This window comes from Somniosus microcephalus, chromosome 4 (assembly GCF_052327205.1).
Source record: "Somniosus microcephalus isolate GS21.2 chromosome 4, FLI_Smic_1.0, whole genome shotgun sequence".
Taxonomy (NCBI): Eukaryota; Metazoa; Chordata; class Chondrichthyes; order Squaliformes; family Somniosidae; genus Somniosus; species Somniosus microcephalus.
The window spans coordinates 283,823,294-283,836,150 of NC_140990.1; the positions used below are offsets into that span (position 1 = coordinate 283,823,294).

Consider the following 12,857-nt stretch of genomic DNA (forward strand, 5'->3'; position numbering starts at 1 on the left):
AGGGAGGGAGGGAGAGAGAGTAAAGCAGGGAGAGACAGGGGGAGGGAGAGAGAGAGGGTGAGGGAGGGAAAGAATGAGGGGGTGGGAGAGGGAGGGAGAGCTTGCCTTCTTCCTTCCTTCCTTCCTTCGCAGGGGTCCATCGGGCCAGGCCTGAGGCCTTCCCCTCCTCTCTCTCCAGGCTAATCCCGAACTAAATCCAGCAGTCTCTCTCTCTCTCTTCCCCCCCATCTCTCTCTTCTCCCCCAGTCTCTCTCTCTCTCTCTCTATCCCTCCCCCTCTCTCTTTCCCTCTCTCTCTCTCCCCCCCAGTCTCTCTCTCTCTCTCTTCCCCCCAGTCGCTCTCTCCCCCCCCAGTCTCTCTCTCCCCCCCAGTCTCTCTCTTCCCCCCAGTCGCTCTCTCTCTCTCTTCCCCCCAGTTGGTCTCTCCCCCCCCAGTCTCTCTCTTCTCCCCCCAGTCTCTCTCTCTCTCTCTTCCAACAACAACATGTCCTCAAAAAAACCCTCGGCACCGCCGGGCACTCCAGCTAGTCTATATATATATAAAACGGTTGGTCCGTCTGTCTTTCTGTCTTCCTGTCTGTTTGTCTGTTTGTCTGTTTGTCTGTCTGTCTGTTTGTCTGTTTGTCTGTCTGTCTGTTTGTCCGGCTATACAATCAAAAGTACCTACACATATGTTATATCAAAAGAAAGCTTATCATTAGGGGAGTCTAATAGGCATATTTACTTTTTGGTCAGACAAAAATTGTTCCGACAGTATACAAAAAAGGTTCAAAAAACGGCAACATTCTGCTCATTAGCGTTGCGTGACGTGATGGTTGACCAATCGTACAGGGGATTAACCTGATGGTTGACCAATCGGTGCGTCACAGGGGGCGTTTCATTGCGTGTGTGGGCTGAGGTGAGTGGCGGCCATCTTGATTCCTAACTCTTGATTTATTTTTCCCACTTTGTGTGTGTGTGGAGGGGATTTTGGGAGCGAGTTGAGGTGGGGAAGGATTTCCCCGGCAATCGGGCCCGGACCTGGGCCTCTCACACAGCCTGTAGCCCCTCAGGAGGGCGGGGGTGGGGGGGGGGGAAAGAAGGTTTTCCCCGGCAACCGGGCCCGGGCCTCTCTCACAGCCTGTAGCCGCTCAGGAGGGCGGGGGAGGAGGGTTACCCCAGCAACTGGGCCCAGGCCTCTCTCACAGCCTGTAGCCGCTCAGGAGGGAGGAGGGTTACCCCGGCAACCGGCGGCATCTCACTCTCCCCCCCAGTCTCTCTCTCTCTCTTCCCCGCGCAGCCCGAAAGCCCGGGGGAAGAGGGAAACGAGCAGGTGAGCAGCGACGTCTCACTCTCCCCCCCCAGTCTCTCTCTCTCTCTCTCTCCCCCATGCAGCCCGAAAGCCCGGGGGAAGAGGGAAGCGAGGTGAGCGGCGGCGTCTCACTCTCCCCCCCCCAGTCTCTCTCTCTCTCTTCCCCGCGCAGCCCGAAAGCCCGGGGGAAGAGGGAAGCGAGCAGGTGAGCGGCAGCGTCTCTCTCTCCCCCCCCACCGCAGCGAAAGGCATTCGTCTGCCACCCGGCCAACCAGGTCCAAAGGCCCGCCGCGTTAACGATGAGGAACCCCGGGCTCGCTTCGGAGCGATGGGCACCCGGCCTCCCGATGTCGGACTAACTCTGGTACCGGAAAGGAGGGAGAGACAGGGGGAGGGAGGGAGGGAGTGGGGAGGAGGGAGGGAAGGAGGGAGAGGGGAGAGAGGGAGAGGGGCGAGGAGAGGGGCAGGGAGGGAGAGGAGAGGGGAGGGAGGGAGAGAGAGAAAAGCAGTGAGAGACAGGGGCAGGGAGAGAGGGTGAGGGTGGGAAAGAGTGAGGGGGTGGGACAGGGAGGGAGAGCTCGCCTTCTTCCTTCCTTCGCAGGGGTCGATCGGGCCAGGCCTGAGGCGCTCCTTCCCCCCCTCTCTCTCCAGGCTAATCCCGAACTAAATCCAGCAGTCTCTCTCTCTCTCTTCCCCCCCGTCTCTCTCGTCTCCCCCCAGTCTCTCTCTTCTCCCCCCAGTCTCTCTCTTTTCCAACAACAACATGCCCTCAAAAAACCCTTGGCACCGCCGGGCACTCCAGCTAGTAACACATATGTTTGTATCTTTATTTTAAACTGTAAAGAAGGAATATTTACCACTTAACAACATGAGTAATCACACATATTCTACAAGGATATGGTATATTAACAGTTTGGATTAGGCTTTGTTCACTGCATCAGGCACCTCAACATTGTCACACAGACTTGACTATAGTTTGGTGCCAGCCCAGATTATGAATCCATTTTTAATATGATTGACAGTTTATGGGGCTAAGATGTGCAAAGATGTAACAGAAAGAATTAACAATTTTATGCATAGGTTTCCTGATCTGAGCTATATTGAGTAGGGAGGTACTGAACAGAGGCTGCTGTAGCTGCCAGCAAGGGGAAGGGGTGTGAAGCTGGGGGTGCAGCTTGGCGGGTGACTATAAGTCGCATTGGCAGTAGTCTAGGAGCAGGACCTGTTTCCACCCTTGATGCTGCAGTTGTCAGTTCAGGCACAGAAAGAAAATGAGTAAAAATACAAGGAAGTCATAAAAAATGTTCATGGGACACATGGGACTGGATTTCAACACCCAAATATGGGTGGGCTGCGGTCGGGTGCAGAGGTTAAAACTTAAAAAATCTAGAACCCAACCCAACCCGCCCACTTAATCGAGGCAGGACAAGGGGAAGGCAGCCAACCTGCTCCCAGGAGGTGGGTTGGCCATTTAAATATTTTAATTAGGCTGGCAGCCTCTGCTTTAACCTAGGGACACCCGACAGCTGAAGGGAGGTGAGGACAGCTTTGGGGAGAAGGTAAGTGCCTTTACAGAACTGCTTGTGGGCCAGAAAGAACAGGAGTGCTTCCCCCTAACCCAACAAGCTACCCCCCATCCCATACAAAGACCTCTGGGGTCAGGGATTGGGCCACCCACCTCCACCCGGGTCCAGGATCAGACTCCCGCTGGGACTGGGAATCACAAACCCCCCCCCAGTATCGTAACCCACCCCTTGGTCGGTGAAGAGATGGACTCAGTCGAGAATATTTTTGTGGACTTTATGGGCTGAGGGTGTTCGCCCTGTGGTGGGATCGCCCTGTGCAAATGCATGGGGGGCTGGTTTGTTAAAACTCCAGAGAACGCATGGCGGTTGGCTGTGACAAAAGAACTGTCAGTCATCCAGTATGTATGGGTTCGCCCAACAGTCCTGGAAAAAGGAAGGGGGCCATTGAACTTGAACTTATTAAAAGGCCACTCTAATATGCAAGAGCACTTCTCACCTCCATCTCAGAAGAGAAGCAGAACAATGAACCCACTGGCCTCAGCCAGCCGAAAAGGAGCCAGTTTTTTTCCCAACACAGAGACCGAAAGATATGTCCCAGACTTAGGGCCATTAATCCAATCACGGAATACTCATGGGTCCGAGGACGACCCATCACTGATTAAGAACCGGAGTGCTTAGAAACAAAAGGATTTTACAGATTGTCGGGAAAGATAGGGGTAGCCAGACTATTATAAAAGATAGATTCTTTTCTACCATTCTTTCTCTCTCGCTTCCTCGCTCCACCAAGATCGATTTAACAAGAAGTACCAGAGGAAGAAGCTGCTGAGCGAAGCGATCGAGCCAAGCCAGTAACCAGGTATCCCAGGCAAGCTGGGTGAGGTGTAAGGGGCTCAGGGTTTTGTCGGGGATCGACCCCACCCCTTGGTCGGGGATCGGACCCCACCCCTTGGTCGGGGGTCGGACCCCACCCCTTGGTCGGGGGTCGGACCCCACCCCTTGGTCGGGGATCGGAGCCCATCCCTTGGTCGGGGATCGGACCCACCCCTTGGTCCGGAATCGGACCCCACCCCTTGGTCGGGGATCGGACCCCACCCCTTGGCCGGGGATCGGACCCCACCCCTTGGTCGGGGATCGCAGCCCACCCCTTGGTCGGGGATCGCAGCCCACCCCTTGGTTGGGGATCGGACCCCACCCCTTGGTCGGGGATCGGACCCACCCCTTGGTCAGGGATTGGGCCCACCTGGTCCTGCGGCCTCCTCCAGAGTGCTCCCCAGCTGACTGGAAGCCAAGCCTTTAAATCAGGCTGCCTTCCTGACAGGAACCTGTCAGGGCCAAAAGATGCACACTGTGCAGTTAAAACTCTAGACCATGCGGCGAAACTCAGACTTCCGGGATTCACTTCTGAAACTCCGCTCCCGCTTATGTAACCCACCCCTGTTAATATCCATGCTATGAATTCTACAATTGTCAGTGCCAGAGGACATAAAATTGTTCAGTATATTTAACCAATTAAAACATTTTGCTAAGCCTTATCAGGTTAATTTTCTACTTAAGGCGGTTTTCACTTAATCTAATTTGGACTGGTCATCTTTTTCTGACTGAGTCACATATTGACCCCAAGTAAAACAAGTCCCATAGATAGCATATAGCGATGGTGAGTGAATAATCTTACACTTGTTTTAGTTTAGTTTTAGATATTCTCTTAGTAGACCTGCCATTATCACAAAGCCTTGTTCAGCTGTTCTCAATGATGACCACAAAATTCCGTTGTTTGGGGTCCTTACTCCTGTGGTTTATATCAGGGAGAGACAAGACTCTTAAAGAAAGCCAAGTCAGCTGAGATAAAAACCATGACTTGCTTAGCCAGAGGGAAAGCTGGACTTCCTTATGTGAGTAGAATTATTAAGTTAGGCCCTTAGACTTAGTAGAGAAGATTTTCCTGTCACCCCCCCGGCCTCCACCACAACCTTAGCCCTGGCACTGGACAGGAGCAGCACACCTGAAATACCAACATTTATTCCCTAGTCCGTTAACATGGCCCAGGAGAGGGCCACCCCTGGAGATCACCAGACATAAAGCTTTGATTATATGTAGGCATTTGGGCGGTTGGGCGGGGGTGGGGAGGAAGGTTTAAATCTTGGCTATTTTACTTACCCTTGTGTGTTTGGCCTGCTCCAGGACTCCTGCCACCTAATTGGGGACATATAACAGCACCATGTTTGTCTGGGCACCTCTGCATCAGGGTGCTCAGTGAGTAATCATCAAAGAAAATGAGGTGGGTGGCAGGAACATCTCTTTGCACCGGAACGATGTGCTTACCCCAACTGCAGTGCAGACCCAGCTCTTCTCCCACCAACCCCATTGAGGAGTGTCAGAAATCGTGGCGCAAAGTAAAAGCGGCAAGAGAACCAGGAAAACCTTTGCATTGGAGAAATGGGTGTTCCTGGGAGCAAGGGTCAGCAAAAGAAACCCTGTTAAGTTAGAGTAGAATGAAGAACATTCACCCTTCCAGTCAGCATACACAGCTAATTTCAACACCAGACTAGAGAAGGAAAGGGACATTCCTCCATGTTTAAATCATCACCTCAATTTGGAATTCTGACTTATTTGGAAGTGTCAAGTTGCAGCAGTTAACTCTTAACTATTTTGTCAGATAAAAAGCGAAAGCTTGACACCGTTCAAGATAAAGTTGAACTCAATTTAGCTGTAGGATGGGAAATCATTTATTGGCGGATATGATCACCTTCATTTATTTTCAAATGTGTTTGTTGATTCAAAGTGTTCTGACAAATGACCTCTGCAATTAGTGGCATTCCATTGCATCACAGTTCACGAACATGTTTCACAGAATGTCCTACCTTAGAACAAGCTCCAGTTGTAATTTCACATGTAGTGAGAATGGAAACATTTTGAGGTCTGTTCAGCCAGTTTACAACAGTCTTTGTGCTGCTGACCCACTTTACCATTGTGATATAATATTCCCTTGTTGAAAAGAAATGCAATCTCAGAATTGATAAAAATAGCTCTATTAAAACCACACATTAATATTGTTGAATGTGACACTATCAAGTTTGGCTTTCAAATAACAAAGACACTAAACAAAACAAAAAATATGACATAGTCATTCATCAGAAATAATCAAGTTTGATTTTTAGGTACACTTCCTCCTTACTGTTTACATTATGCTAACTTATTAATTTATTCAGACTGTTGTGTGTTTCAAATTTGATATAATTAATCATCAGAAGCAAACATTCCATTCACTTTTTAGCACAGGTACACTGGCGCTGCTTACAGCTTGGGCATATAATATGGACAACAAACCATTCCTAATCAATAATAACTCAATTACTGAAACAAGAAATAAATAAGTATTATTAATGTAGTTTTTTTTAGTGTTCACTAGCCTATGATTTTATTAAAATGAATGAGGAAAACTGTAGGTTGCCGAGTGCACAGCAGTAAACTTTGGCTGACACGTGGGCAAGGTATTATAGGAGCCCAACATCTGTGCCACTGTAATTCTGAGCCTAGTCAGTGAGACCAGAGTTAATTCAGCCATTGAAGGACACCGTGATTTTCCTTTTATCTCCTCATAGCCTAGTTTCTTGAAGTTGCAAAGGAAGTTAATCTCAGCAGCTAATATTTCCAGTGTAGGCTCATGATTGACTGACAAGTATCATTAAATCAACTATGTTAGATGCAGTGATGAAAAGCATCACCTGATCGGGTGTATCTATCATTTGCTGAGGTTCACAAGTTGTAAAGGTACAACTTGTGTTAAGTTGCAATATATTGGTTGGAATTTACTGTGTTTGCAGCAGGAGAAGAGGACTATGTTAATTTTCCCACTGGCTGGAATGATGATAGATATTGTGATTGTGCTCAGAATCCCCAATATTCACACTCAGTGTTGGCAGACATGGTAGTCTAGTGGTGCAGCAGCAGATTGCTGTACTGATCCACTGCACCACAGAATGGCAGGAAATGGGTTTGTGCTTGAGATTCCTCTCCATTTGTTGACTTCCTTATACCAGTTAAACTACCAAGGAAGGTACAAGCTTTACTGGTGTGAGGTACTTCCTTGCAAAGTTGGAGAAGGGGTTAAGTGCACTTGGGTTAACTTAGGTTATTTTTATGTGCCGACTAACAGTCAGTCACAAGCAGCATTGACAGAGATGGACACACCGGGCTGGATTTTGTCAATGGGGATGTGATGAAGGCGGGACTCCCACTTTTTGGGTTGTAGTCCCACCTCCATCGATCTGTGGCCAACCCACATGATTTTCCCTTGATTGACCTTGTTGAGTCCGCCCAGCGGGCTCAGCAGGCCAATTAAGGGACACCCGGTTTCAGGTGACGTCAGGGATTGACATTTCATCTGTCAAGATCTTTTGACAGATGAAATATCAGCGTTTGACAGCTCTGTGAAATTGGCAAACTCTGACAATCTGTCTTCTAACTTGAGTCCTTCTCCACAGACTCAGTTAGAAATCTCTCCAGAACAGAAAGCAGAATTTTGCAACTTTTGACAGCCCGCGGCCATTCTGCTTTCTGTGCCGGTGAGATGAGGGACTCCTGAGACCTGAAGGAAGGAAGCCTGCATTAGTAAGTAAAGGTAAGTAAAACTTATTTAAACACTTTACACACACCAAACATACTTACCTCTGCATTCATGCACCCATCACTCACCCTGAACACCAGACATCTCAAACCCTCCAAGCCCTTCAGCCCGATGGCCTGCCTCGCTAATTTGGCGTGGTTTGGAGCCATCGGGCAGCCCACACTTCAGGACTAAAAATAGGGATTAGGCCAAAAACTGCCTGTTAACTACCTGTTAACAGGTAGTTAATTGGCACTAATCCCCTTCCCGCCTCAGGGAGGCGGCTCCCAGCACAGGTCGGGTACCCGCCTCCTGGGAAACGGGCATGGAGGCAGGTTGGGGGCGGGAAGGGTTCGTGCCCCCCGATTCTGCAATTTTCCCTCCAAACCCGCCTCCACGGGGCTTGGAAATTCGAGCCCACCATCTTAGTGATTGAAGTGTGTGCTATAGGAAAAAATCTGAAGGGGAAATGTAAGGAAAAACAATGGAAGGCTGACTCATTAAATGGTAGGTTCTAGATTGGAAACTGAATCCCAAAGCTATCATTCAGTTGTAATGTAGATGTGCACATGGTATGTGCTCTACAACCTCTGTAACTAGACTACCAGAATCAATCTTTCTAAATTTATAAAATGAGGGTGACTGTGAACTGAATCTTACTTGGATTTGAAGCTCTCTGGTGGCATCAGTTCAAGGGTATGAGTTGGTCCATAAAGGTTCACCACATACAGCTTCACTATTGGATTGACCTGACCTGCCTGGTAAGAAATAAGACAATTAATAAAATATGCTGAATAACAAATGGTAACATAATGATTCAGAAGTGCACATATATAGTATGCACTGTTAACATCATCAGCTCTTTGAAATCACTGATCAACCTTTTGCACCAGAACGCCACTGACATGATGGAAAGTGTTTTTAGATAGAAGTAAAGGATTACATCATATTTGAGAAAATGGAGTCATCAATGCAAATCATTAAGAATTGATTGAACTGAGATGTCCCTCTGCTTCTGGCTGCCTCAGACTGCCCTGGACTGACACCTTCAGAAACAAGAGAGGACAAAGACTAACCTCTGATGATCCCTCCCTGAACTCTCTGTGACAAGGATTCATATGCTGTGCTACCAAGCAAAATCACTATCTTGAATCAATCCCTTGGTGTGGGAGCTCATGGCACTTACATTGTCTGACTAACTAAATCTTTCTGCCAGGCTTAAAACAATCTGGTTTAGCATCAGTGTGCAAACTGTTCTGGGATGTGCTTAACAACTTAAAATTGTCTCAAAGCTGATGCATTATGCAAAAGTGCACAATTTGATGGCATTCCATCTAAACATTATTAACAACATTCTAAATAACTTAGGTGTTAATCCTTTGTAAACTGAATCTGAACTTTTATCAGTAACATAATAAAAATTAAACTAAAATCTTTCCTAGACCAAGCAGGAAAGTCCTAAATGAGAAGCATCATATTGCACTAAGTCTACATATGTTATGTACATATGTAACATACTCAAGATTTTAAATAGGTTCCAAATAAACTTACAATGTTGAAAATAGACTCCACCAAAGGTATTCCACAGTAACAAAATATTATAGAAATATTATAAAATAGTTGACATGTATGCAGCTCTGGTAAGAAAATTCATGGCAATGTCCTGATGCATCCACATCACCAAATCCCAATTACCTTCTTTGCGTAGTAACAAAAATATTGCAGAAATATTGTTATTTACAAGTTTGATTACATGTAACTTTTTATCAATACCAGCTTATTGCATGTACAGTAACAGATTTCTTAATTTATAGCCACTCCTCTCTCTTTCACTTTATAAACAAAATTACATGCACATATCAATAATTACATAGTTTATAGTATATAGTATTTACATATTCGGCCATGCCGGTGTTTATGCTCCACACGAGCCTCCTCCCATCTTTCTTCATCTAATCCATCAACACATCCTTCTATTCCTTTCTCCCTCATGTGTTTATCTAGCTTCCCCTTAAATGCATCTATACTGGCCGCCACAACTACTCCCTGTGGTAGCGAGTTCCACATGCTAAGCACTCTTTGGGTAAAGAAGTTTCTCCTGAATTTCCCATTGGATTTATTAGTGACAATCTTTTCTTTATGGCCCCTAGTTCTTGTCTTCCTCACAAGTGGAAACATCTTCTCTATGTCTACCTTATCAAACTCTTTCGTAACCTTGAAGACCTTTATCAGGAAACCCCTCAGTCTTCTCCTTTCTAGAGAAAAGAGCCCCAGCCTGTTCAATCTTTCCTGATAGGTATAACCTCTCAGTTCTGGTATCCTAGTAAATCTTTCTTGTACCTTCTCCAGTGTTCCTAAATCCTTTTTATAATTTTTTAAATATATTCGTTCATGGGATGTGGGCATCGCTGCCAAGGCCAGCATTTATTGCCCATTCTTAATTGCCCTTGAGAAGGTGATGGTGGGCCGCCTTCTTGAACCGCTGCAGTCCGTGCAGTGAAGGTACTCCCACAGTGCTGTTAGGGAGGGAGTTCCAGAATTTTGACCCAGCAACGATGAAGGAATGGCGATATATTTCCAAGTCAGGATGGTGTGCGACTTGGAGGGGAACTTGGAGGTGGTGGTCTTCCCATGCGCCTGCTGCCCTTGTCCTTCTAGGTGGTAGAGGTCGCAGGTTTGGGAGGTGTTGCCGAAGGAGCCTTGGAGAGTTGCTGCAGTGCATCTTATAGATGGTACACACTGCAGCCACGGTACGCTGGTGGTGGAGGGAGTGAATGTTTACGGTGGTGGATGGGGTGCCAATCAAGTGGGCTGCTTTGACCTGGATGGTGTCAACCTTCTTCAGTGTTGCTGGAACTGCACTCATCCATGCCAGTGGAGAATATTCCATCACACTCCTTAGTTGTGCCTTGTAGATGGTGGAAAGGCTTTGGGGAGTCAGGAGGTGAGACACTTGCTGCAGAATACCTAGCCTCTGACCTGCTCTTGTTGCCACAGTATTTATCTGGCTGGTCCAGTTAAGTTTCTGGTCAATGGTGACCCCCGATATGTTGATGGTGGGGGATTCAGCGATGGTAATGCCATTGAATGTCAAGGGGTGGAGGTTAGACTCTCGCTTGTTGGAGATAGTCATTGCCTGGCACTTGTGTGGCACGAATGTTACCTGCCACTTATCAGTCCAAGCCTGAATGTTGTCCAGGCCTTATTGCATGCAGGCATGGACTGATTCAATATCTGCAGAGTTATGAATGGCACTGAACACTGTGCAGTCATCAGTGAACATCCCCATTTTTGACCTTATGATGGAGGGAAGTTCATTGATGAAGCAGCTGAAGATGGTTGGGCCTAGGACACTGCCCTGAGGAACTCCTGCAGCGATGTCCTGGGGCTGTGATGATTGACCACCAACCACCACAACCATCTTCCTTTGTGCTAGGTATGACTCTAGCCAGTGGAGCGTTTCCCCCCCCCCGATTCCCATTGACTTCAGTTTTACCAGGGCTCCTTGATGCCACACTCGGTCAAATGCTGTCTTGATGTCAAGGGCAGTCACTCTCACCTCACCTCTGGAATTCAGCTCCTTTGTCCATTTATTTCTGCCATTTCACTGTCATTACCTGTGAGTTTATCTTAGTGGCCCTATCCCTTTCCTGATTTTCTTTTATTACTGAGTTGTCCGTAGAATACATTACTGTATCTTTTTATATTCCTTGATAATTTAATTTTGTAGTTCTCTTTGCCTTCCTAATTGTAGTTTGAACTTCTTTTCCAATCTTTTCATATTCCCTTTTGCCTTTAATTAATGTTATATAAATGTCTGCTGACAAAAATAATTGATGTGGTATAAAAATCTGTGAAGAACTTGATCACTGAAGAATAATGAACCATTAAAGGAAAATAGGGAATCTGCATTTATGAAGTGCCCTTTACATCCACGGGCTGGATTTTGTCAATGGGGGCGTGTTGGGGGCAGGACTGCGGTTTTTCAGGTTTCAGTCCCGCCCCCAGCAACATCTGACCAACCCATGCTATTTTCCCTTGATTGACATTGTTAAGCCCACCCTTACCGACCAATTAAGGGGAAGCCGGTGACAGATGACGTCAGCATATGATGCTTCATCTGTCGAAAAAAATTTTGACAAATGAATTGTCAGCATTTGACAGCTTTGAGAAGCTGTCAAACGCTGACAATCTCTGTTCTAAGGTGAGCCCTTTCACAGATGGCTCACCAAGACCTCTCTCCTCAGCAGAAAGCAGGTGGCTGCTGCATCTGAGAATGCAGCAGCCATTCTGTCATCTCTGCCATTGAGATGAGGCACCTCCGGATCCTCAAAGTTGAAGCCTGCAGGAAGAAGCAAAGGTAAGGAAACTTTTTCCAACACTTTACACTCACCTCTCATATTTACCTGTCCACACTTGCACCCATCACTCACCTCTACAGCGGACATTTCGACCCCTCCCACCCGCCGCAGACCCACTGCTCGCCTCGCTGACCCTGGCGAGGTTCGCAGCCATTGGGAAGCCTGCAATTGAAGGCGTAAAATGGGGATAAGCCTCAAAATTGCCTGTTAACTACCTGTTAACAGGCAGTTAATTGGCTCTAATCCCCTTCCCGCCTCGAGGAGACAGGTCCCTGGGAAGATGGCACAGAGGCGGGTTGGGAGCGGGGTCGGTACCCGCTCCCAGTTTCTGCCATTTTCCCAGCAGTTCTGCCTCCATACCCACCTCCCCAGGGCTGGGAAAATTCCCCCCCACATTGTACCAAAGCCAATACATTACTTTTGAAGTGTAGTCACTATCATCATGTAGGCAAATGTGGCAGCTAATTTTGCACACAGCGGGCTCGATTTTCCAAGCCCCGAGGAGGCGGGCATGGAGGTGGGACAGCCGGTAAACTCGGAGAAATTGGGGGCGGATGGCAAACCCACCCATATCCCGCCTCCGTGCCCATTTGCCAGGAGGTGGGAAGATGTGCAGCTTCGGGTCCCGTCTCCTGGAGGTGGGAAAGGTATTTAATCCATTTAACTGCCTGTTAACAGGTGGTTAACAGGCAGAAAAAAGAATTAGTGCCATTTTACCTCCACAGATGAAGGCTTCCTGACCTCGGAGAACCCCGCCGGGTTGGAGGAGACGTGGAGGAGGTCTGCGGTGGTCAGGGGCACCTGGAAGTAAGCTGCAGAAGTGAGTGATGGGTGCAAGTGTGGAGTGGTAAGTATGCAAGGTGAGTGATAAGTTTAAAAAGTGTTCACTTACTTTGTTTTCCTTCCATAGCCTTTAGCCGCAGAGGATCAGGAGAGTGGACATCCTGCTTGTCAATTTCAGGTAATGGCTGATGGACCCTCTGATACATAGAAACATAGAAGATAGGAGCAGGAGTAGGCCATTCGGCCCTTTGAGCCTGCTCCGCCATTCAATGAGATCATGGCTGATCATTCAAA

General features: G+C 47.6%; 1 protein-coding gene across 2 annotated transcripts in view; it reads right to left on the reverse strand.

Moving 5' to 3' along the window:
* dpp10 (dipeptidyl-peptidase 10 (non-functional)) overlaps positions 1 to 12,857 on the reverse strand; it is a 1,285,183-nt gene that overhangs the window by 127,335 nt on the left and 1,144,991 nt on the right. For both annotated transcript variants that reach the window (XM_085986567.1, XM_085986568.1), the window contains 2 exons: positions 8,080 to 8,177; positions 5,675 to 5,798 (listed from right to left, as the gene is read on the reverse strand). In XM_085986567.1, the coding sequence (XP_085842693.1) occupies positions 5,675 to 5,798; positions 8,080 to 8,177 (222 nt within the window). The remainder of the gene's footprint in view (positions 1 to 5,674; positions 5,799 to 8,079; positions 8,178 to 12,857) is intronic.